Consider the following 25,336-nt stretch of genomic DNA (forward strand, 5'->3'; position numbering starts at 1 on the left):
AAACTAGCTATCAATCTGTTATCAGTTATGAACTTGTTTTTTTATCTAGCCAATTTCTGGGAGTCTACGCCTAACTGCACACCCAGAAATTATTATTCTGAAACTGTAGTTGCCTCCCGCACTCTTCGTTGCATAAAATTTTAAAAAATTTGTTTAAATCGTACTCTCAGAAAAATATCAAGATTTCCGTACTTAAACAGGCCATTTTCAAGTACAAACGATCTCAAAAGCTGTCTCAATTCGGAATTTCTAAAGTTGAGAACAAAAATCTTATTTCAAGTTCGGTATTCGCAAGTACGGAAATCTTAAAATTAGATTTTTTGGGGATATTTTAAGTACGCTTTGGGTTTAATTTAAAATTGAAAACATACTACTTTAAGTACAAAAAAATCTTAAGCTGAACCCAAAATGTACTTGTTTTTAGTACAAAACATTGTCATAATTAATTAACTTTAAAAACATACTATAGTATGTGTTCGAAATTAGGTGCTGATTTTACTAGCGATCCAAGCTTAACGTCATATTTGCGTCGCTAGAACCACTTGAAAATTCTAAGGTGCGACAATGAAAAAGAAATATCCCAAAACGTACTTGTTTTAAATACGAAACGATCATATTTTTAACTTCCTTTCAATCTTGAAAAAAACTATTTTAAGTACAAAAAAATATTAAACTAGCTAAGTACAAATAACTCAGTTGTTTCTGGAGGTTACTTTACGAGACTCACGGATTATATATTTTTCATTGTCTTATATATTCTGACTAAGTTTGGATAAAATCGGAATTCTATTTCGGATAGCTGCCATAGGAATGTGAAGTCCGAATTCTAAATTTAAGATCGATTCATACTTAATTCAAGATTTTTAGTACACAACAATCTTAAAATTTTAAGAACGAAACGGTATAAATTCAAGTACGGTCGAACCTAATTTTAGGATGACATGTTTTTCTGAGTGTAAAAGTTAACAGTGTAAGTATTAAATCATCGTGATTTAAGTACGTGCATTATAAATTTGTAAGTATACATTCAATATAAATCGCTCTATATTTGAGGTCTATTTTTATTTTTTAGAGGTCGCTACCAGAAAATCACGAATACACAAAAGACTTTTATCTTTTATTTAAAGCTCGATATTGATTTAAGACTCATGGTTTCTTGGATAAACCTAAGAATTCGTCGTAGATTACGATTTTGACAACATACAAATTGACCCACTCTTCTGTACATACCTTTTAGATATATCAAACTGACTTTTAATACCGGTTACTTAAAAAAAGAGTTAAAGGGAATATTGTGGAATATATGTAACAGGTAGAAGGAGGCATCTCTGACCCTATAAAGTATATATACTCTTGATCAGCTTTAACAGCCGAGTCGAAAAAGCCATGTGTGTCTGTCTGTCCGTGTGAGCGCCTAGATTCCAGAGACTATAAGAGATAGAACAACCAAATTTGGCACGCAGATTTCTATAGACCCCACACAGGTCAAGTTTGTTTTAAATTTTTCTTTTATATAAATAAGGAAATTATATTTATTTGTGGGTAATTTTTGATTTGTTGACTATAAAATGTAAGTTAAATTTTTTGTTTATCGCAATTCATTTTAATTGAAAGATATTTAAAATTAAAATCCTTGGAAAAAAATCTATGTTGTCAGAGAAATTGTCATATTAGCAAACATGCCCAAAGAGAAGTGAAAGGGTTTGCTTGTGATAATTATAACTAGGCTTTATTTTAAATTCGCTTGTGATCACTTAGGAATCGATATTAAATGTTGTCAACAAAGTTGTACTCTTTTTAAAATAAATAACCATATTAAAAAATTAATAATTAAATTAAAATAAATTCATTAAAATTAATATAAAAAATTTTTATTGTTGTTTAAGTAATTAAACAGTTAAGGTTTCAGTGACGATTACCAATTTCATTCGGTTAATACCGGTTAAAGAATCGATTTCTTTTATTTCATATGTTTTTTATATTCAAACAATCCGCGATTGTAAGCCCAAGGCAGAATATGCGTATAATGTTGAATAACGCGTGGATTTTCGAACATTGTGTTCCGAAACTGATCGCCTTCATCTTGTTGATCCATTAGCGTGTCCATGTTGGATTTGTCGTTGGGATCGATCAGGACAAGCGGCAGTAAAAGCGAAATTACTGGATAAGCTACAAAAAAAGAGTTATGTTAGTCAGTCTATTTAAAGGTTTATAGTTCTGAAGTATTACCCCAGTCTCCATGATTAAATATCGATGAGTGTAGATCCCTTAACTTAGGAAGTTGCTTTGGATATTGCAATAGCGTTAAATTATCAATTAGTTTGCTATGATAATAATGAATGAAATAATCAAACTTGGATAATTTCAGATCGTAGGAAACGGAGGAAAGTAGAAAATAAATCAGATCTTGAGCTGGCGAGCAGTAACGACTCATTTGCAGATCTATAAAATATGTTTCTGCAATCTCTCCATTCGCATCATATTGAAACATTATATTATTACAATAAAAATCACCGTGGTTGAGGCAACGGAACTCATTCTCAAATTTGAGAGCAAATGCCTGGTACATATCGGGCGCCAATGAGGTATAGTTTTTCTAAAGGAGGAGACGTAAGTTAAATGGATATTATCTGGTATATTTAATAAAAATTTCTTACCAATGCGCTCTCTAAATGTGCAGCCTTATAGTGAGGCAACGCCTTGATGAGGGACTTGGCTTGAGTTTCGCGGAACTCTTGAAATTTGTCTTCATCACTGCAAAGACTTCGATCGTAGAGGTCCGGATAAGGACCCTTTAGTTCATAACGTACTGCCGATGCAGCATGAAATTGAGCTAATTTCTCCAACACTCGTTTGGTATGATTCATATCTAGACCCTTTTGACGATTGGCATTCTTAAAGCCTCGATTGCCCAGATCTTCCAGGACGATCAGCTCGTCAGCTATTGGGCTGCTCGGTTCATAATACTTGGCTCCGAAAGAGATCTTTTTATTGACCTTTTCATACATTTGCTCGAAATCTGGCACATAGCTGCTATAAGAAAGCTTCTCCTTATCAAAAACCTTCCAGCTGGAAATCATATCGCGGGTACTCAAAGTCGTTGGCAGCAACTTCACAATGTATGAAGTCGCCTTTTGGCTATCATCTTCAAATTTAAATTGGTTAATTTTAGTTAAGTCAATTTTTTAATTTCAGGAATCTCCTACCTTTTAGTTCCACAAGAATCTTCACACGTAATACCAAAGTTGTAAAGTTCTCGCCTTTGCCACAGGTTTGTTCTACCTCAAATTGTCTTATGGTCTTAAAGTCTTTAAAGTCGCGTTGCAGAAATTCTACAAACATATTCGGGTCTAACCAGTCTGGCAACTCTGGTTCATTATTGGATTGGTCCATTATTATGATACTATGAGAAGTTCGGTTCACACTGTGAGCGACTTTTGTCGGCAATTTATTTATAAATTTTTTACATACAGAGCTTTTATGTCAAAAGCTTTGTTGATATTACGCCACTTGTTAAAATGTAGTATAACGCTAAAGAGAAGTCGGATCCTTGGTACCCTTTAATATGTTTTAGATGATGCTAATTAATGATGCTTTACAATCAATAATAAATAGCACAGGGCTTTAATTAGTTTTCAGATATTAACCAAACAGTCTAGATATATACATATGTAATTGCCCTAACTTGAATTTTTTTTGTATTTATTTAAGTAATTTTATTTAGACAAAAAAAACATATATAATTCACATTTTTTTTGCTCCAAACACCACATCAAATTAATTAAATAAGAGGTATATCATTTTCTAATTGAGCTTTAACAGTATACCCTCTTATCACGTTACGCATTTCGATTAATGATGAGCTTTTAAGAGCTTTCAAAGCTTATTGCTTGTGTTGAACTAAGTATTTTCGTATATCATTCCAAAATATCATGCAACGTTTATTTTAGAAACATCTGTTCAGTTTGAGTTAATCATCTATCATGCCTTGCGATATATATTAGATTTCAGTCTAATAGGCTAAGGAAAGTGTCGATAATTTTGCGCAAAATGTGCTGAAAATTGTAACAAAATTCAATTAATTTGTCATCGCGATTTGACATGGGCACAATAGATTGTCAGAAGGAGAGAATGTTTAGGGGATGCGCTGCTGTACTGCTTTAGTGAATCTCAGTTAGGGATTCTTTTTGGAATCGAATTTAATATGGGAATCATTTAATGAGCAGCACGTGGCATGACAAAATTTCATATGAAAATATAGCGATCCAATTCGATATTAATCTAAATAATAAGTTAAGAATCAAGCCTTTGACGAAAATTCTCACACAGCAGGTGGTCAAGTCGAGTCTACAAATAGACACTTACTTGACTGTTGATATAAGTCTAAGCTAATCACAGACACGTGATCGCACTTCATAAGCAAATGTCAAGCGATAAGCCAACCCCTATGGAAGGGGGATGGTAAGTAAGTAAATGTGCAACATAATGCGGCATGAAGTGTCACAAATTCATCAAAACATATTGCAACACCAAAAAAATACCAAACGACCAAAGGACCAAAACAAGAGCAAAGGCAACATCAACTGCAACCACATGGCAAAGGGTCGCAGCATGTTACAGTTTGATGTCTCGACGAGGACAACCCCCGGAATACCCTCAGGTAGCTCTATTTGCCCCCTCCCCCTTCCTATTTATGGGCTCAAAATTAATTTGATGTGGCAAAAAAAGGGGAAGCTAATCTGTTGAAAATGGGCGTTGAACGCAAAAATTCCTCGGTATTTAGGCAGTCCGGAGAAAGTCAATCAGCTGCGAGTACTCGACTGGAAGATACCCTCTATAATCGATAATACTCTTGAATTATAAATTATCTATATTTATATCTAAAATGTTCGTTTTGAAGGAAATAATTACTTAAAGGTGTGGCAAATTTTATTTAATCATTAACCTAAGTTAGATTGTTGTTAATTTATTTTTATGACCTAAAATATAATCAATAAATGAAAAACACATGGAGAAATTAAAATAATATTTATGTGTAAGGCTCAAGGCTTAAACCTAATTTTTTGGCCATGTATATCTTTACCCAACTATACCCTACACAGGGTGTCATTGCAATCACGCCCCTTTAAGTGTTACACTTGTTTTGAATATCCCTTCGAGGGTTGTTACTACAATTGTCAATGTATTGTTGCCCATTCCATTGTAAAATTAATTTATTAATAATAATTTTACGCTTTGTTTGCGTTGTCAAATTTCGTATAATAGTTTCTGTTTGGGCTGTGACTTCAATGTTGCATCAACATGTGTTGTTGCTGCGGCAGCTGCAAGAATTCGCACACAAATCAAGCTATAATAATGTTGTTAGATACAGAAACAAGTTGTGGTTGCAAGATTATCAGGTGGATGTTGGTCGAATTATTTTGACTTCAAGAATTGTTTATAAAATCAGATTATAAACATGGATTCAATCGGTTTTAATAGTAATTAATGGGTTCTGGTTCAACCTCAAAATAGGCACGATTCTCCAGCCAGGGCAGAAGCTTCTTGATTTCCTCCGAGTACTTTCGAGTCTTGAATATATCATCCACATCGGAAGATTCAAAATCAGCTAGGACCAATGGTAATATTTCCATAACCACTTCTACGCCTATATGGATATAAAACTCATAAAGTTTTCATAACTACAGAAAGTACTTAGACTTACCCCAATGTCCAAAATCTAATAGCTCCACTTGAAGGTCTGTCAATGTAGGTAAACTTCCCTTGAAATTGAGCAAGTTTAAGTTGGCATTAAGTTCATCTTGATAATATCTCAAGTGAGCATCAAAATGCTCAGTTTTTTCAGCAGGTGCTGTTAGAAGCAGTTGGAATAGATCATAGATAGCAGGTCCATGGCTGACGCTACCAAAATCAATAAAAATCGCATCCTTCACATTGCCAAAGGCATCGAAATGTCCAAGTAAATTGTTGGGCCAACAAGCACCAATTGAGATGACATTAAAAGATCTCTTTATATCCGTCTTCTCGCAATCAGCTAAATTTTTTAGGTAGCATTTCTGTGAATTAAACGGAAAATCTTTCTGGGAATATTTAAAATTCTAAAGATAAAGTTCATCTACTGACCACCTTATCCTCATAATCCTGTAGACCATTTGATCGCAAACTCTCGCTAAATTTACGCTGAAGAAAGTTCTTAAGTTCAGCTATTTTATGATCAGATTCTTTCCTTGAACTGCGATTTGATAGTTCCCTTAATTGGTTTGGATTCAGTTGAAGATACCGGGCTGTGGCGGCATGATAAGCGGCCAGCTTGGAGAGGATTGCCTCCATGGCTGATTTGCTTAGTCCTTTGGGCTGATTAGCCAACTTATATCCCTTGTCCTGCAGATAGTCAAGGTACAGACATTTGGAGTCCTTTGCTGGATGTACTAGCTTAGGCTTATGACTGTGCGGACTGAAATTTATGCTCTTCCCCACATTCTTGTAGAGTTCCTCAAGAGCTGGCAACACTTCATTGTACATGTGCATCTCCAGTTCAAAGCTGTGGGGCCGTGGAAACTTTAGTGTATCATAATTGGTTTGTTCCTTTGACTTTACCAAAAAGTTCATCGTTTGAATGGTGTTTTCTATTTATTTGATTAATCGTTATCACGTTATTATCGCTATCGCAATCATAATCGTTTTGCTCACCCGCCAACTTCACTTGAATTTGCATACGCAGCGCACTTTTAGGGAATTGCTCCGATCTTGTGCTTATGCCAACAATACTTTGGAACTTCGGACTATTCTCAGTTATCAAACGCTGCAGCTCCTGTTGATCCAGCCAGGTGGGTGGTCCACTGGCATCACCAGAGATTTGCGATAATACACGTAATACCGGCTTCGACATTTTCGCTGGCCTTTCAATTCAATACTGAGCAGATTTATGCACTTGTTAGATAAACCCAACAACCTAAAAACCGACTACCGAGTATTATTAGGCTATTGATAACGGCTGAGGTATTTGAACTGATAAGGAGTTTGCTTGGAAATCATATCAAGGGCGTAGGCAGGGAGGAGTCATTAGTAGAATTTAGTGATTTCGAAGAAATGCTCGAAAACTTAAAGTCTCTGACATTTAAAGAACTCGACATTTTTTCAATAGTTGCTATAATAATGAATTCTTTTCTCATCCCCCTTCGCTCAAAGCTGCCTACGACCTTGTCCACACTATTATTGATGCCAGATAGTGATATCTCTGTCTTGCTTTCGATTTTCGATTAGGAAAAAATAAGAGAACCCGAAGAGAGTATTTCTACTATGTATACTAGAGTGCATCGATTTTTTTCAATAAAAATGGTAACCTAAATTCGAAATCTACGGTTAAATCTAAGATGTTTTCACCAAGTTAACGTAACCCTAAAATCAATTCCCAGTCCCCGCTTTTTGAGTTTACAAGTTTAGTGTTTTTAGTCCTTGCAAGGACAAAAATTCTGTTATAAAGACAATTGGTCTTGGTCCTGGTCCTAACAAGAGTTTTGATACCAATCTTGTCAGGATCGGACTAAAAACACTAAAGATATGCTAATAATGCATGGTTAAAAAGTTCAAAAAAATACGTTTTTCAACTCAAAAATCGGGGACTTGGAATTGATTTTAGAACTATAGTTTCTTGGTGAAAGCCTCTTGGAATTGACAGTAGATTACGAATTTGGGTTATCATTTTTAAATTAAATTTTGGTTCATACAAATCGATGCACACTAATGTACATAGTTCTTCGGATTCAGCTCCTTATTTATCGCTAAATTCTTTGTTGTGACTGAGCAGATGGAGAATCTCCGGTTACGACTCTTTGTTTAGAATTCTTTGTCTTTGTTTAGTAGTTTGCAATCCTCAAGTTGGTCTTTACTCAAATCACATTAATTGATCCATACGAACTGAAACACTATACACTTAATATTGCACAGAACACACACTAACATTTATTTTAAACTTAAGCTTTAACTCATGACATGGCAACAGAAACACAGAACAAGATTAAACACCCCTCTCCTTAGTTGGGAGAAGTGTTTTAGGTCAGACTGTGATTGTAGGGCGAGGCAAAGTCCCGTTGGTAGGCTGATGGATGTAGATGATGTGGATGCATTGGAGGACCTGGAGGTCCTACAGCTGATGGATGATGATGTCCGTTCATGCCACCGTAGATGTCCGAACGGGATTTGTGGGAGTTGGAGGGCGTGCCACTTAACAGTTCCGCCATAAAGCCAATGTAGGTGATGGCCAGACGAAGGGTCTCAATGCGGGAGAGTCGCTTCTCGTAGGCGAAGGTTGGAACCTTGCGACGCAGCTTATCGAAGGCCTCATTCAGATTAAACATGCGACGGCGTTCGCGTATATTGGCAGCACGTCTTTGGGCCATGGAGGCAACACGCCGACGGGTTTTCTTCGAGGACGATGAGGAGGAACCGTTGGTGCGTCCATTTGAACTCGAACGTTGATTTACTAACGGTGCCACCTGCGATCTTTGCCACAGCGCTGTGATAACCAAACTGATTAGAAGACTTCCACCAGAATTTAATAGAAAACTTACACAAATCGGTACAAGGAAATCCAGCAATTAGCTCCTGATAGGGTACAATTGGCGGGGGTGGCGGTGCCTCCTGGCCCCACAGTGGCTGAAATGGCACCTCTGGCATATATGTGGGTTGATCGTTCGGATGTTGCATGGCTGCAAAGGCTGCAGTCGGATATGATGCTATTCTGATACGACTGAAAGGACCTTGGGTCTGTTCTGCTTGGAAGCTCGAATTGGAATAAATTCTGATTGCTCTGAATGCTCAGAACTGAACTTATTGGATTTATGCCAACCCCCTGCCATGGAACAGCAGCAGCATCTGCCACAGGCTGAACAGTCGGCCATTTTGGATTGGCAGCAGTTTGCGGCACTCTGATTGGCTAATGCCGGACGAGGGTTCAGCGCAATGAAATATCAACGGTTTCATTTCAACTCAACTAACAAATATCTATCAGTAAAGGTTACAGATTATTCCAATAACATAATATTCTTACGTATAGAGTGGAATTATCATTTCAGGATAAAGCGTTTTGTCCAACAAATATAAATAAATTAACTATTTTCGACGGTTTCACAATGCTGGTCCCAAAGGCTGCCACCCTGCATAATTTACCGATCTGGCAACTTGTTCTAATTTAATAAAAAAAAAAATTCAGTAGCAACTTTGAAAATTCAACTAAATTGGAATTTTTCTTAATTTTAAAGCTTGAATTTTTTAAATTTATGCAGAACTTTTGTTGGAATTTTCTAAATTTTTTGATATATTTTTTTTAATTTTAGAATTGAATTTTGTAATTTCTCTCCCCGAGTGGTGACGACCTTCAAAAGTTTATTAAAATGTTTTCCGTAATTTTATCTAATTTCGAATTTTTAATTTTCATCAAATTATTAAGCTATTTCAAAGTTATTGAATTTTGAAATTTGCATTCAACCAAATTTAAATTTATCGACTTTGGCGGTCGTCTTGAGCAAGCTGTGTTGGTTTGCATTCGCTATATTCGTATTTGACTCATAGATGGCGCCAACATTTGTATCCAGCTACGTTCGTATGTCGCACATGTGACATAGATGGCGCTGCGTAGCTGAATTTAAATTTTAGGTAATGAAAATTGCAAAAATTTAATAAATTAATGATTTGATGAAAATTTAAAATTGGAAATTATATAAAATAAACGTGAACTTTTTAATGAAATTTTGAAGTTCTTCGCCCCAAGGGGAGAGAAGTTACAAATTTGATTACAAAAATATAAAATAAACGACAAAAGTCTAATAATAAGTCTAATTAAAAGCATCAAAAGCAGTTTCTGGTTGATAAGTTTCTAAATTGGTTTTTGTGGGCACTTTTGCACAGTTTAAGATAACTGAAAATATATTTTTTAAAGGCCAGATTTCAGGCTAACAGCAATTTTCCCATTTTTTTTTTCAAAAGAAATTCGAAAATTGCCCGAGCTAGTTATTTTTGCCAGAACTAGTTAATTTGACACTAGGCTAGATTTCTAAGTTTGTTATAATTTAAACTTATAGTTTTTATTTATTTGACAATCAATAATAAACATACAGTAATCAACGTATAATTAATTCCCAATTTCCTAGCACTTAAATGCGTAATGTTTTGAAAAAACCTTTGATAATATCCCTGTCTAACTGTTGCATTTATTGTTTATGTTTATAAGAATAACACTAGTTTTTTGTATTTTATCGTTTTTTATTATTCACAGCGAACGGGAGAGAGATGGGGAACGAGATAAGACGGATAAAACTGCCAAAAGGTCTTTGGGAGAGAGTATTGACAAAGCCTCAGCAGGAGATGTTCTTCATCCAACGTTTATACGAGTATGCTGAGTGAGCTTTGATCAAGTGGGAGCAGAAATGATTAAATGAGAGAGTGGCCAATACTCCACAGCAAACACGACAGAGGTGATGAATTAAACTTTTAATTTTACTCGGATATCCTCGTTTTCTCGGTTTACTCGCTTTGATAGGTTTTTAATTGTTAATCTTTGTTTTTGTTGTCAGTGATAAATTCCAAATTCTCAATAGTCATGCGGCGTGCGCAACAAGGCGATATAATGTCTTTGCCATGGCAAATAGCCTTCCTGATACGCAGGTTTAGCTTCGGGGGCGAGTCCATCCAGACGGTAAAAATGGATTACGCTATTTACAAAAAGCCGCACAGTCATTTAAATTTGCCTCCGATCATGATAATGCATGGTCTAAATGTAAGTCGGTCTAATTGGCGACGTACGGGTCGGTTTATAGCCAAACGGGGACCACGGGCTGTGATCGCTGTGGATGCCCGGAATCATGGCGAGAGCGGTCACAGTTCGGAGCATACGCCAAAACATATGGCAGCGGATGCGGCTGCCTTTATTGTGGGTCATAAGCTGAATCGCATAGTTGCACTCGGTCACAGCATGGGCGGAAGGGCGTTAATGACTTTGGCACTGACTCAGCCCGAGCAAGTGGAGTGCGCCATCTTTGTGGACATCACGCCGGGAAAACTACCACGGGATGTCCAAGAAGCATGGAATTTGTTTGAGAAAATGGTGGAAGTGCTACCGACCATACCCAATGAGTTACCCCTGCACGAAGGACGCAAATTCATTCTGCCCTCGTTCGTAAAACTTGTAAAAAGTGATCTAGATTTGATTCTGATTGCTCATAACCTAAAGAAGACCGAGTCTGGCACTTTCGCTTGGAAATCTAATCCTCAGGCCATTCTCGATGGCTGGGAGCAATCAATGTGCAACTATGAGAAAACTTTAAGCGGATTGAAGCCTTATGATGGTAAAACTCTCCTCATTGCTGCAAAGAAAACAACATTTGTAACCCCATCGAATATTAAAACAATGAAGAAATACTTTCCAAATTTGCGGGTCGAGTATTTGGATGCGGATCACAAAGTCCACGTGTCTCAACCAGATAAGTTTCTCAATTTGGTTGTTGATTTTACCAAGCCCTGAAGTAACTGTATTATGAATAAGAGTCAGCCCCAATTGTCAATTTCTCAGACGCGTATGGGAATAAAAGGTTTAAATGTTATTCTGCATCCGAAAGTATTTCGAGTTCATCTAACAATAACAATTAAACATTTTATTTGTATACATAAGACCGTAAGCACATTATAATTAAAATCAGAAATAAATTCAAGTATAAGTTTATAAAAAAGCCGAGTACCAGATTTCATTTATAATTTATAATTCTCAAGTGATTAAAGCACATGAACCTACCTTTTCCTAAAAAAAATGTACTTTATAGGGTATCTTGAGATATTTTATTATTTCAAAATTAACAAACAAGATTTTTATTTATATGAAAGACTTTGACGTAAGTATACGAGTTCTTTATAAAATTTTATCAAGCAACTGAATACCCCTAATGTGCTTGCTTTCAAACTGTTGCATGCTTTGCTTTTGTTTATACATAACAAACTGTCCTGAAAGAGAGATGTTTGTGTATATTTTTTTTAACTCGCTCACTGACAGAGAGGGAGAAATGGAGCGCCGACGCGGATAGAATTGCCGGTCTTTTTGCTCTTAAGTTGAAAGAGAAGATGGAATTTGAGTAGTTTGACTTGCTTTAAAGTAATTGGCAAAGCGTCTTATCCATGATGCTATTTATTACTTTGAATGTCCCAAGTTGGCACATGTTAAACGTTTAACTGAGTATTGAAAATAGAATTGGCTTAAATATTTTATTAACAATGAAATGGAAATGAAACCAACAAAGGAAAAGGGAAACGTTTCTGTTTACATTGAAAAGTTTAATTTAAATTTATTTAAGTGTAGTTTGTGGTTTGTTGGCTTAGTTCTACAACCAAGTCTATTGATGAAAAAACTTGTATATTTTCAAACACTCAAGAGTTCGTTCATGAGTAAATAACTTGAAATTGGATAAATATTCTTGTCTTTGAGTTTTCTTAGTCAGATTAAAGGCTTTATAGTCAAATCGTTATTGTTCAATTGAATTCAAATAAAAAAAACTATTATATGGAGAACCTGCATTTTAATAAACTTATATGACACCTTTTTAAGTATAAAAGCAAAACCAAACGTCTTGGAAATACCCTTTTACTTCCCAGAAAAGTGACGATTTGTTTTTGTCTGCATCCGGACACTTTGAAAGATTTATGCTCATTGTGAACCCTGTTGGGGATTCCTATTTGTACATATATCCTCCACTACTATATCAAACAGATGTACAAATATGCAGAATTTCTTTGCATCGTTTGCAACATCCTAATTTTCCACACAGATGCATTTTATTTATGACGTCATTTTGCCATTTGTTTGCATAAAGAAAATTTAATGCGTATTATGTTTGTCATATACTTGGAGTTAAGGTCTTTAAGCATTGTTTAAAAAATGATCTTTTAGCTAAGTATACGCTTTTTATATCAAATATAAATTAGTTTTAAAATACGCTTGATTAATTTATTTATTTAATGTGAATTTAATGTGAACTAATAATATTAATATTCACTTTAAATTCATAAATAAAACGATATAAAAAAAATCCAAATTTAAAAATCTAAAGGTTCTCAAAAAAATTCATACATTTTAAAATAAATAGAATGCTGTTTATTTTATAAAAGTTACTTACTTAAGAAGTTTTTCTACATAAAGTAGCAGCTGGACTTAATTTAAACAGCTACTCCCCGCTTCAAGAGCTTTTGCTACTTTAATTTAAACAAATCCCCTGAATGTGACAATTTCGTGGTGGTTTCTAAAGTTTTCTTAGTTCTTGTGCATAAACGTGTACGAGTATATTGAAATTTGTGCAAAATAAATGCGCTGTCAGCACTTGTGCTGGACCGCAACCCTTTTTCTTTTTATAAAGAAGCGAGTGAGCAGTGTAACTGACAAGGGGATTAAAGAACACAAAAGGGTGTAGAGTGAAAGTCAGAATCGATGGGAAATCAACGTGACAGCCAATTGAACTGACAGTCACCGCCCCCCCGCCCATTTGATAAACACACACTCTCATGTCTTATTTCAACAACAGTTTCGTTTCAGATTTCGATGCAGCTTCAAGTGCTATTGAGAGTTGAGCAAAAGCGAAATAGAATGCCAAGGACTTGGACTTGCAATGAAATAGCACAAGGTGAGTCAAAATACGCTACAATGCGATACAATTTAGAACCTTTTGTCTGAGTTATTTGTATTGTACGTGCAGACGGCATAAGACGACTGAGCTTACCGACTGCTTTCTCAAAATTCGATAATACTCATGATTATGTTTCGAGTGAAAAGTGACAAGAGCAACAGCTAAGTAGCTGTAACAATATTTCCTTAATGGGTTTCTCAACAGCTTTGAAACACGTTAAGAAAGAGATTAATTGCTTAGTTTGGAAAAGAGTGAAGAAGCAGCATTGTCTATCAGAAATCATGCTGATGATAACTACTTTTTGCATTCAGCTATATTTTTAAAACTCAAAGACATAAAATTTTGAAACCCTAATCGCAAATGACACAAAAGTGTCTGAGCGGTAACAATTTTAAATTCAGTTTTGCAAAAGCTGATAAATTAATATCACTTTCAACGATGCTTTTTAATAGACTGATTTATAAAAATAAGATGTTGATTACAATGTACTAAATACTGATAAATGACAAGTAAATGAGTGTTTACTTATTAAAATTGTCCGAATTTCGATGATCGAGACTGCTTTCAAGTAGTAAAAGGAGTCTATCCCTAGGTGTCCCAGTTTTGGTAAGAATTCATTAAGATATGTAGATGTAACTTCAAAGTTCAACCTCAGAACAATAAGCAGGTTGTTGTTTGTTCTGGGTTTTGTTGTTGTTTGCTTTGGTTTTAATAAGGATTACGTGAAATTTCATTATGCAGGGTAATAAATAAGTAGCAAGTCAAATAAACAGAGTTAAGTAGAGAGTGAAAGAGAGAGGGAGAGAGCAAAGAAAGACGCAATGGCAGAGTCAGAGGAAAACAGACTGAAGATTGAGGCGAATGCTAAACAGACACGCAGGCATATTAAAATTTAGACACGTACATATTTTATTGCATGTACATTCGACAATCTGTGGCTGTGTTGGTGTGTGACTCACACACACAGACACACACACATATGAAGAGCACACAGACTGCGAAACATCAAAAGCTGCAGCACAAATCCCCCACCTCTGACATCTTGTCTCAAACTACAATAAGAAGAACAACAAGATGAACCCCAACAACAATTTCAAGTGTTGGTTAATGTTTTTGCCAGTTGGCAGTTGCCATTTCGCAGTGTCCTTGTTCTTGCCAGTTGCCAGTTGTTGTCTGAGGCTGTTGCTAAATTCAAATCCTTTTGTTGCCTTTCCCGGGGATGCGCCATCTGCTTGGTAATAGCAGATTGTTTGAACGACACAGTGCCCGCCAGCTGTACGCAGACGGCAACATTCCAATAATAGTAGTATTGCATTCACATTCCCATTCGCAAGCAATAAATCAAACCATTTGCAATTTCAATTAAAGTGATTCTTCATTTAAGCCTTAAAGTATGCAATGAGAATTTTGTAACAATTTTACACAAATTGCACATATTCCAACATTTATTATATTTTAATGATCTTTTTAATTTTCTGTGAACATCGCTAAAGCAAGAAATTTGTGTTTTCGATTAATATTAGGTTTTTGATAGTTAAGCTCAACTTTTAATGAAAATAATCACGTGTTTATAAAAAAATTATAGAAGTGAGTACTTTAACTAAAACTTTTTAAATTTCAAATAAACCGCTGACAACTTTCAATACAATTCGTTGTTGTTGTTTACAGAAGTGTTATTGCAACATGTTACTGCTCAGACACTTTTATGTTTTTGCTTGTGAAATTAAATGTTAAAAATAATACAAATGCATTTAGGTAAACATGTAAAGACGCCACTTTTCATTTATTGCAAAACTGTACAAAATGTGATGCAAAATTGTTAGAGACTTTCGACTAGACTCCTTGTCAATATATAAAGGTTAAAAAAAATTGGCAGTACTATAACTGGAACCATAATTCACTTTCAATTTAAAAAAAGAGGTGTGCCTATAAAGAAGTATTTGTTAATTGGTCAAGTTAAACCACGGAAGTCTGGCTGACAACCAGCTCCCACTTATCCCTATCTGATTCTGAGCTAGCTTGCAGCTCTGCTTTGGGTGCACGGCAACGATTGCATTTCTGACGATACCAGAAGTTCACATTGAAGCAATAGCCACAGGTCCAATCGTGCTTACGTGGACGCCAATTGTTTTGTCCACCGTTGGCTGAGGCGGCGGATGACGATGCGGACGCATTGTTAATTGTGATGGCTTCACTTTTGCTAACACGACAACGATTGCAGCTGAGTCGCCACACAAAGTTGCTGTTTCTGCACAATTCACAGACCCAATTATCAATGGCGGGCTTCCATTTCTTCTGTCGCTGACGACGCTGCTGATCGATGACCGGATCCTGGGCGTAACTGAAACGTACGCTCTTGCCCGGCCGTGTGGAAAGATAAGCCGGTACAACACTCAGCACTTGACCCAAAAATTTGGCGCCATCTAAATAATATATGGCTGTCTGCGCCGCATAGGGGCTTGTGTATGTGATAGTGGCTTCACCCTTCGAGCGACCAGTCAGCTTATTCTTGTACACAAAGATCTTTGGCTTCAACGTCAGATCGTCCATTTTGATGTGGCCCATCTTGCCAAAGTAGACGATTATGTCGTTTTTAGTCACATTTAGTCGCATGCCTAATACAAATATGGTATCGGTGCGTAGTACGAATTTCTCTTCTCCGATCTGAATTGTTGGTGGTGGTCGTAGCTGTCGAAATTGTGAGGACCAGAGACAGTCATGTGGTGCTCCTCGATTGTCTGTCATTGAGGAATGCATTTGAAATGCATTCAGAGATTTCATTGTTTCATTTTTATCCTTGTCCAGCGGCTGTGGTTGCGCCTGCCAATCCAGCAAGGATGTTGTCTTTGTTGTTACTGCTGTTGCTGCTCCTCCTGTTGTCGTTGTTGTTGCTGCTGCTGCTGTTTCTATTGCTCCAATGCCGGTGCTAGTACTGCTGCTGTTGTTGCTGTCGTTGGTGGTGTTGTTGCCTTCGGTGTTGCCACTACTGCTACTGCCACTGCTTGCTGCCCCTCCGAGGGCGTCATCCTTGAAACTGCTGCAATAATCCTCGCCCAGCAGCAGCGAACCGCATGCATCACCACCACCGTCCTCATAACGAAACATATCGAGATCTATCAGCGAGTTGTTGGCCATCATCGAATTTTGTTTATCTATTTGTTGTTGCTCGTGCATTGCAAAGAAATTTTGAGCTGAAAAAAGATTTTCATACACCGAATCAACTGTCGCAGAGTCCATTGTTTGTAAAAACAGGTAAAAAAAAAAAAAAAATTATTTTTTACTGCCAAAATGAACACGAACCGTTCCCTATGATATGTTAAAAACTACTGAATTATTCTACTATACAAAAGTATTCAACTCGACTGGGAAATTGACATAATACAACAAATTTTTTGTGCTTACTGGGATCTCTAATTTTTCCTTTTTAATTTTTGACAAATTTTTTAGAGATTTGTCAAATGCAATGTTACGCACCCAAGCGATATTAATTATTAGTACTACTTCTATAGATACTTGATTGTAGAATATAGCCTATCCTTCAAAGATGCACTTGTTTTTTTTTCACTCAAAACGAAACAGGCACTAAAAGTGAAAACTTTATAAAGCTTCAAAGCTTACATGTGTTGAATAGCTAGAAGTTAAAAAAAGAAAAAAAATTATGCTGCACTTTTTGTATGTAGTTTTCTTGTTATGAAGCTTAAATGCTTTTAGAAAAGCTAAAGTTTATAATATGGTTTAAACAAAAAAATTATCTAAATCTGTATATTTAACTACGAATTTTGTTAAATCCAACTCATGCTCAAATGTTTTAAAGCACTTCCATAAGACCGGACATAAAAAATTAAAGACACGCTCGAAAAGTAATTTTCCCTTTTAAGAGGCTTTAAAGCACCTCGAAAAATGAAGACGTTTCTTTCGTAGTAAAAAGAAATCAAGTTATGTTAATTTCGAAAGTGCAATTGCGTACCTGCAGTTCCTCAACTCCCCAATCCTCCTCCTACTTATGCATCCAGCTGATGACTTTGCACTTTCGCTCGCTGAGTGAAAAATTGATTCATAATTTTTCGCATTTTCACTTTAATCAGTAAAGTTTGATTACCTTTTTATGGCAACTTTTGATACTCAACCGGTGAGACTCGATGAAAGGGCGATAATAAAAGAGCAAAGTATACAATAATTTATTTTAAGGATAGACATAAAGCTGCCAAAGGTGCATCTTCGAATGTAATAAGCATCAAAGGAGCAGTTAAAAGTGGAAACAAAAAGAACAATGAAAGTAGCTGCTCAAAACAAAGTTTAAAATGTAGATTCATCTATCTATGAAAAGCAGTCAATGAGCTCATTTTCAGCATAGTATAGTACAGCTAATAATGCAATCAATATTTTTGTAGGCAAGAAAACTTAATAATTACAAGTTTATTTAATATTTACAAGCCATTTATATCAACTTAATTGTGGCTAACTTAAATATAAGTACCGAATTTAACAATCAAATGTTGCATATTAATAACATAAAACTTATAAAATTCATAATAGGTGAATTTTTGATTTAAGCAAGAGTTTACTTAATTTTAAATCCAGCTCACTACTGTATTCTATAACCTCGAGTCTTAAATCTTGTACTTTATTAATAATCATCAGGAATGAATTTTAAATTCTAAATTCGAGAGTTTCAATCAGACTGCGACTAATCCAGTTGCCGGGCAACGCTGGGCCTGGCTCTCTGTTTCTCTTGAGCCAATTAGGTGGCAATTATTTTGCTAATGAGCAACCACATTAACCCCACAGGGTCCCCTTCTTTCAAAAAAAAATAAGGCGACAGTTAATTCGTCCCCCATTCTACACAAAAAGAGGGCAAAGTCAAGGAGCAAAAGTCGACAAGAGGGGCAAAGTTCTTGGACTTCTAAGTTTGGTTACGAAATATGGCTGATGAAATATGTTTCGTAGAGCAGGACGCGAGTATCTGTGGTATTTATGTATATACTTATATATCCTTGACTTGTTACAGGGCACACTGATAAGCGCTCCTCCCCCCTCTCGGCCAAGTGTCGTTTGCTTTTATGGCGCCTCTTTATGAGGCACGCCCCGAAATGACCTTATCGACATTAGCAGCGTTGACAGCCAGCGTTCATTAGGAGCAACCGACTCGTTGTCGTTGCCGTTGCCGTTGTCCTTGTCCATAGGACACAGGACTCTGGACACAGGACACTGGACACAGGACACTGGACGCAGTGTGGCACAGTTTGCACAATTAAATGAAATGCCGCTGCGTCGTGTCAATTTCTTTTGGCGTCTGCGGCTTGAAGCTCATTAGGTCAACGTTGTTGTTGTTGTTGCTTTGGATGTTGCTCTTGCTTTTATTGTCAACCGTTAAATTGTGTCCTTTGTCCAGTGTTCTGAGTCCAGCTATCACAGGAAACAATTGCACAACTATAACATTCTGTGCTTAAAATAAAGTTTAACTTTTTTTAGAGCCCGTACTTCTAAAGCATCTATAACGGGTCTTTTAGGTTTGTCATAAGTTATAGTATACATATGTATGTGCGTAAAAGGCAGAAGGACACTATAAAATAAATGTATTCTTGATCATCATCATTCTAAACTCCCAGATTTTAGAGACTATAAAGTTGTGACTAAACTCATAATGAACTCGAAATTTATTTATTTGTTTGTCTACATGCTTTTTACATATTCATGCCTGCTTCGATTTTAAAAGTTATTTGATAATTATTCTGCACTTTTTTAATAGAAACTTGAAAATAATAACTTAAAATGATTTAGAATATATAAATCGTAAATAAAAATGTTTGCCTGATAATCACGTTAATTACGACTAAAATAGGAATTCTGATGTATTTATCATGTTTCCTACACATTGATATAGTTAGTTAACATTTGAGTTCGTAACTCCTTACTTTAAAATAAAAATCAAAAATACCTCTCCAAGTAAATGTTCCCGAAATTTAATAAGAACAGACAACAAATATTTTCTTCCAAACTACAGTTTAGTACATATTAAATATAGGGTATCTAACAGTCTTTTTTTTTCGAACTCAGCTTTTCCGTTTAGTTTTTGCTTAGCTTTCTGCTCCATAAAAATCAGAAAATCAAAAATAAAGACGGCAAAAATTGTTATTCGCACAAAGGATGACACAAAAGTTTGTTGCTCGTCTATAATTGGAAAAGAGAAAAGTGCATCCAGGCGGAATTTGTTGTGAATGCGAGCTTAGTTATGGATACGTTCATCAACCTAGATCTTCTAGTGCACTTTTCATGATGCTTTTCATTTAGTCTTTCGTAAAGGGAGCAACTTGTGCTAATGAATTAACAGCAAGCAAAGGAAAATAAAGCGCTAACTTCGCATGCTCCGTCATAATTTGAACTTAATATCTGAATAGGGTTGGACAGTTCACATACCTTTGTCCCAAATCAAATTAGCAAGGACCTGACAGGATTAGAGCAGGCGCATCGTTCATAAATCAATATTCATAATTTGTAATCCAAGTTTAATTGAGATAAATTGCGTGCATGATCAAAGGGCATGAGTTGCTTTGACTTCAAACTGGTTTATGTTCAGGGTCGCCATATGCATTTTGATTACAAATAATAGCTAATGAACCCACAAGATGGGCTAATTACAATAAGGAGCTTGCCGAAATGTAGAAGGGATTAAGAGTATGACGATACAAATAAAAAATGTACAACAATTATTATAAGTTTGAGTCATTTAATTTAATTTAATAACTCTCGAAATTATCAAAATTTAATAAGGGCATTTGGCTTTTCTATTATTTAATAATTAAAATTAATCAAGGTCAGCCTTTTATTTATTTAAAGGAATTTAAGGTTATACCAATCGATATTTGTGTATAACTGCACTGTCTTGGATCATTTAAATGTGATTATCCCAAAGTCTAGGAAAAACAAGGTCTATAATAGCTGACATGAAATCCACTTAATCCGAGTAACTGAATATTTCAGTATAAGACAAAGAACATGCAAGGAGAAAAGCAGCTGGGATTGTGCATCACCTGCAAGGCGAACCTAATAGCTTAATGAATTTATTTACCCCCAAACTGCAGGTGTTTAGTCACCACCTGCTCAGCCCAGCCCAGCCCAGTCCAGCTGTCAGTCAATTGGCTCAGTGGCAATCCACTTGAGTCTGTCCATTCCCCAGAAGGTGGAATGAGAGAGAGAGAGAGGAGGGAGAGAGAGAATGAGAGAGAGAGAGAGGGCGAGATAGAGAGAGTGGGAGGAAGTGAGTCTTGGAGTCTGTGGCTCAACATTTTGCTCAGTTTGTCATGTGATTTAATCAAAGTTTGCTGCAGCCAAATTCCGTTCGTAATCGTCGCCAGTTAAAGGGATTGAAGGGAGACTGACTGCGCATTTTGTGGGGTTTGTTAAGGCCGCAGGAACTGTGACCCAGCCACCTGCCGCATTGTAGACTTTGTGTTGTGAATTTACTTAGCACTTTCTTCCACACAGACGACTCTGTCAGCTGTTGACTTGAACTCGGAGTTGTCTTCGTCTGTGGCTGTTGGTTATTTGCGTGCCTGCCTCCTTCTCTGACTTTCTACCTTGTCTTGGCCAGGGAGTAACAGTGTCACAGTTGAATGGCGCCTCTGTCCTTCTGATGCCGATTTAAGTGCCAGCAGGAGAGTAAATGCAATAAACACCATTAGCTGCAACGACGAAGGGCTTCAGCAGCAGATCCACGACCAGCATCAGCCAGGAGCAGCAGGACACCCAAGGACTTGGCAATGTTTTCATGTTACACTTTGCAACGAAAGTTTTGCTACAAAAGTAGCACAGGAATCGAGGCCACAAGGTAAGCAACGAGTAAGAAAAGCACCTCGAAGTGCAAGTTGAAAATGTTGCGGCAACAAAATGCAAGGAAAACTTAAGTGAATTGAATGAAAAAGTTTCCAACTGCGGGTGCTATAAACTCTATGCGGTTCATAAGGACCGAAACCCCCTCCGAAGGTGGGTCTACAACCTTAGGTCGAGTTTAAGTTGATTGCGTAATTTGCTTATCGTTCACAGCCTGTTCGCCGTTTCCGGTTGCCTTTTGAGTTGTGACTTTTTTATTCAAACTTAGCTGATTAGATTTGCAAGTACTTGACCAAATACACCAATTTTTAAAGTGTATTAAATGATTAATTATCAATTAAACATTTGCTCTGTTATTAATATATTTATACATGCTAGGCTAGTTTAAGAATTAACATGTTTCATTTAACAGTATTCCATAATATTTAAAATTTACATAACTAATTAATTTAATATTTAAGTCCGCTCAATAAAATTCAGATAGATTCAACATAATGCTCATGCATTAAGCAATATAAAATGCATGTCCAAAAAGTAATAACAATTTAATTAACATGCATTGTTTACAGCCATTGTGGTCTTCATTCAATATTTAAGTGAAAGCTTGAACCAAACCAGTAGTAGCAACAAAAAGGCTTTTAAGTGAAAAGAACAATCGTCAAAGTGTGTTTGTGTGTTTAAATCGCATCACGTATACGACGCGTGTGACTGAGAAATTAATTAAAAATATCCTACGATGTGCGCACGATTGTGGCACATAAAAACTACTACATAAATAAATATAATAAAAATGAAATTCTTAATATAATAAATATAACGTAAGTAACAAAGTGTACTGTTATACTTGTAATCTTTTAAAATTTGCCCACTTTGCAAGTGATCTCCCCAAAGGTTCAGTAAATAAATAGGACGAGTATTTTTTGAGAAATATTGAATCAAGAGAATTTTAAATCAGAGTGTCTCAACAAATCTCTTGACCCATTAGTAATAACTTCACTTCTGACAACAGATGTGCCTCCATATTGAGGCATTCACTGACAGTTCTGTCTCTATGTATCTATGTACGTATGTATCTATTGTCTGCAGCACATTTTAGTATTTCAGCCGACTTATTGCATTGTTTGGACCACAAAATAAATGATGCCAAATGTTGCAAAACAATAACAATACGCCTTTGCTTTTTGCCAGCACAATTCTCTCTGGCATTTCTTTTACTGAAATCCACTCAACTTCAAAAACACACACTCATCCACACTCGCACACACACTCACAGAGCTGCACACACATTGAATGCAACTCTTGCGGTTCATTGTACTTTACGAGCATTTTTCACCGAGCTGTGAGCTCTCGCGACTTCCGCGTTGTTTTGCCGCCATTTTGTTAGGTTTTTGTCATTCGCTTTTTGTGTGTCTGTGTTTGCGTTCGGATCTCAAATACCCTGTAAACACTGAATATGGCTAAAGCAGGGAAGTACAGCTTTATGACAATATAATAATTATTCAAAATAATTTCTGATAAATGTAGAATTAATCAGAGGCATTTTTTTGCTGACATTTCGCGACTTACACAAAATAATTTTAGTTTATTCAGTGCATATTCAAATATTCAATTGGAAACGATATTGTAAGCTTTTTGCTGAAGCTGTGGCTATTAAAGCTGATTGCACGGTATCTAATAGTCGTGCAGTCGTGTTTGCATTTTCACATATATTTTGTTGTTGTGTTTTGCTGTTTTTATTTCGCAAGCATCGAACAATAGTTTGAAGCAAGGGTAGCCTCAATTGTTTGGCCATAAATAATGGGCAATGTCAGAGCGAACGTGGCGACAGTTGGCCTTAGATATGATGGCTCATGGCGAGTCATAACTGTGCCGGGTTTTTAAAGCTGTTATGCAAATATCACGTATACGTCGCCGCTTGAGTCGCTTTGAAATAAAATTGTCACATTCATTCGAATGGCAAATGACACGCCGGGGAATGAAGCTCGTTGTGCTGCGGTTGCATTACACTGCATTAGGCCAAAACGATGTTAGCCAGCAACTTTCTAACCACATTTCGGACATTTTGGACATTTTCACATAAAGGAATACGCTCATTGTGTGTGTATGTGTATGTGAGTGTGTCTGGACTGACAGCTGTTCGTGTTTTCCGTTTTGCTGCCAATGGCGGACATCACATTAGCCCCATTTTCCGACTCTGTGGTCATAATTCACTGAAATTAATTGTCGCATTCAAGTTTTTTGCGGTTGGCTTTTGTTGAAATTTGTAGTTCTTAGATCTCAGGGGTGACGTTACCCGTATTCGTATCGATGACAGCGCCATTCGCTTTTCAGTTTTTTATTTATGGCATGACTGCTCTTATTTTCGACGAGAATAAGAAAACTCGCTTCACAAAGTTTAATTCGATTTGGGCTTATCATGTCTCAACTAACTTAGAGTCGAGTTTCCATTTCCGCAGATATGCAGTCCAACCAGTCCTTTCGTGTGACTTTCCATTAAGCTGAGTATTTTGCAATATCTCAAGTTTGTTTGCCAAATGAGTTTTGGCATAGGTTGAGCTAAAGTCACGTTTAGGCTCAAAGCCAAGTGCTCATTGTTAGGCCAAACTAACTTTTACTGATAGCACTCTTTAACCAAAATCAATGAATTATTTACAGTCTATTTTTTTTAAGTTTTCTTTTTATACAACGTAATTGAAAATTCCTTTGCAAACGCTTTACAAATAAATTCATTTCAATATAAATCATATTTGAATGCCAATTAATTCTAGAGAGTTGAACAAAAATTAAAAGAGCAGTTTGAAGAGAAAATTGTTCAGCTGAATAGCACATTTATCTATTTATTTGCATTTTACATATACGACTGCAGTGGGGTGAAAGGTGGGAAATTGAAAATATCAATATAATATCTAATAATAAACATTTCTGAAACTTAACCTATATAAAAAAAATAGTCAAATCAAGGTACTCCTTTTAAGGTTTCCGTAAAAAAAAACTTAAAGTATTTGTTAATATTTTTATTTAAAGATTTTGAAAGCAAATTTGAACAAAATTTTCGCATGTGACTTCTATTTTTAAAGCTATACAAAATGGGAGGAATTGGCCGGAAAAGAGAGAAAAGAAGGATGATGAGTTTCGAAGCAAATTATGCAAAGCATAATAATAAAATTTAATAAAAAATGCCAAGTGGAATGGAGTTCCGCAGAGACGACGCACGTGAAAATGTGCCTTGCAACATTTTATGCAAATTGTTGTGTCCGCATTTTCTGAGTGTTTCAATTTGGAATGGGATTGAGATATGAAATGGTGAAGAGAGCTGGGCTTGGAGAAACTTCTGAGATTATGTGTAAAAGGGCTGCGCGTATTTTCCTCTCCTTCTGTCTTGCTTTAGGCAGCAGCTTTCACTGTCGCACTTTATGTTTATCAGGTAGTTGTTTAGACAGCTGCACTTTTTGAACTAATTTTATTACAATTCTTTGTAAAACTCTTCCTACCCTGCCTGTGTCCCTAAAATTTCCCTCTTATCTCACCATCATTGTCAGATTTAAGTTGTTGTTGCCATTTATAGGAATAGCTTTTAAAATAGGCAAATAAGTACTTTGTAAGTAATTTGGAAGGAAAATGGAGGCGTAACTGACTTACCGCCCATCGACAGGCACACTCATAAAAATAAGTCAAGAGACAGGCCTCGAAACGATGCCATTCAAATGCTAAACAGAATTGCGAGCACCCAAAAAAAAAAAAAAAAACAGCAAAAGGCGGCGCACAATGCAAAAAGTTGAAAAACTTTCGTTTTGACTTTGCTTTGTTTTGCTTCATTTTATTCGGTTTTGGGGGTTATAAAATAA

At 36.1% G+C, this 25,336-nt stretch overlaps 5 protein-coding genes across 5 annotated transcripts; 1 reads left to right on the forward strand and 4 right to left on the reverse strand.

Moving 5' to 3' along the window:
- Positions 1–1,959: 1,959 nt before the first annotated feature.
- On the reverse strand, positions 1,960–3,418 carry LOC117790691. Its single transcript, XM_034630217.1, has 4 exons — positions 3,207–3,418; positions 2,658–3,145; positions 2,230–2,596; positions 1,960–2,169 (listed from the first exon to the last, which is right to left on the reverse strand). Exons 1-4 carry the CDS (start codon positions 3,391–3,393, stop codon positions 1,961–1,963), a joined length of 1,251 nt encoding a protein of 416 aa, XP_034486108.1. The 5' UTR covers positions 3,394–3,418; the 3' UTR covers position 1,960.
- A 1,851-nt stretch (positions 3,419–5,269) lies between these two features.
- On the reverse strand, positions 5,270–6,903 carry LOC117791023. Its single transcript, XM_034630652.1, has 4 exons — positions 6,691–6,903; positions 6,124–6,626; positions 5,705–6,056; positions 5,270–5,647 (listed from the first exon to the last, which is right to left on the reverse strand). Exons 1-4 carry the CDS (start codon positions 6,887–6,889, stop codon positions 5,475–5,477), a joined length of 1,227 nt encoding a protein of 408 aa, XP_034486543.1. The 5' UTR covers positions 6,890–6,903; the 3' UTR covers positions 5,270–5,474.
- Positions 6,904–7,936: 1,033 nt separating this feature from the next.
- LOC117791503 (protein Fer3) lies at positions 7,937–8,982 on the reverse strand. The gene is made up of 2 exons (XM_034631281.1): positions 8,571–8,982; positions 7,937–8,515 (listed from the first exon to the last, which is right to left on the reverse strand). Exons 1-2 carry the CDS (start codon positions 8,704–8,706, stop codon positions 8,052–8,054), a joined length of 600 nt encoding a protein of 199 aa, XP_034487172.1. The 5' UTR covers positions 8,707–8,982; the 3' UTR covers positions 7,937–8,051.
- Positions 8,983–10,593: 1,611 nt separating this feature from the next.
- On the forward strand, positions 10,594–11,687 carry LOC117791176 (protein ABHD11). The gene has a single exon (XM_034630854.1). It carries the CDS (start codon positions 10,598–10,600, stop codon positions 11,516–11,518), a length of 921 nt encoding a protein of 306 aa, XP_034486745.1. The 5' UTR covers positions 10,594–10,597; the 3' UTR covers positions 11,519–11,687.
- Positions 11,688–15,411: 3,724 nt separating this feature from the next.
- On the reverse strand, positions 15,412–16,979 carry LOC117791196. Its single transcript, XM_034630882.1, has one exon. It carries the CDS (start codon positions 16,896–16,898, stop codon positions 15,618–15,620), a length of 1,281 nt encoding a protein of 426 aa, XP_034486773.1. The 5' UTR covers positions 16,899–16,979; the 3' UTR covers positions 15,412–15,617.
- Positions 16,980–25,336: the final 8,357 nt, after the last annotated feature.

This window comes from Drosophila innubila (genome assembly GCF_004354385.1).
Source record: "Drosophila innubila isolate TH190305 chromosome 3R unlocalized genomic scaffold, UK_Dinn_1.0 2_E_3R, whole genome shotgun sequence".
Classification (NCBI taxonomy): domain Eukaryota; kingdom Metazoa; phylum Arthropoda; class Insecta; order Diptera; family Drosophilidae; genus Drosophila; species Drosophila innubila.

Bases quoted from the DNA above. Each gene is read 5' to 3' on its own strand.
- LOC117791196 (XM_034630882.1), bottom strand. From the start codon at position 16,898: ATGGACTCTGCGACAGTTGATTCGGTGTATGAAAATCTTTTTTCAGCT.
- LOC117791176 (XM_034630854.1), top strand. From the start codon at position 10,598: ATGCGGCGTGCGCAACAAGGCGATATAATGTCTTTGCCATGGCAAATA.
- LOC117791503 (XM_034631281.1), bottom strand. From the start codon at position 8,706: ATGCAACATCCGAACGATCAACCCACATATATGCCAGAGGTGCCATTT. The intron at 8,516-8,570 runs GTAAGTTTTCTA...TGGTTATCACAG, and splicing joins ATTTCCTTGTACCGATTTGT to CGCTGTGGCAAAGATCGCAG.
- LOC117790691 (XM_034630217.1), bottom strand. From the start codon at position 3,393: ATGGACCAATCCAATAATGAACCAGAGTTGCCAGACTGGTTAGACCCG. The intron at 3,146-3,206 runs GTAGGAGATTCC...TTAAATTTGAAG, and splicing joins GATTCTTGTGGAACTAAAAG to ATGATAGCCAAAAGGCGACT. The intron at 2,170-2,229 runs GTAATACTTCAG...CTTTTTTTGTAG, and splicing joins ATTTAATCATGGAGACTGGG to CTTATCCAGTAATTTCGCTT.
- LOC117791023 (XM_034630652.1), bottom strand. From the start codon at position 6,889: ATGTCGAAGCCGGTATTACGTGTATTATCGCAAATCTCTGGTGATGCC. The intron at 6,627-6,690 runs GTGAGCAAAACG...TCAAATAAATAG, and splicing joins AATTCAAGTGAAGTTGGCGG to AAAACACCATTCAAACGATG. The intron at 5,648-5,704 runs GTAAGTCTAAGT...ATATCCATATAG, and splicing joins ATTAGATTTTGGACATTGGG to GCGTAGAAGTGGTTATGGAA.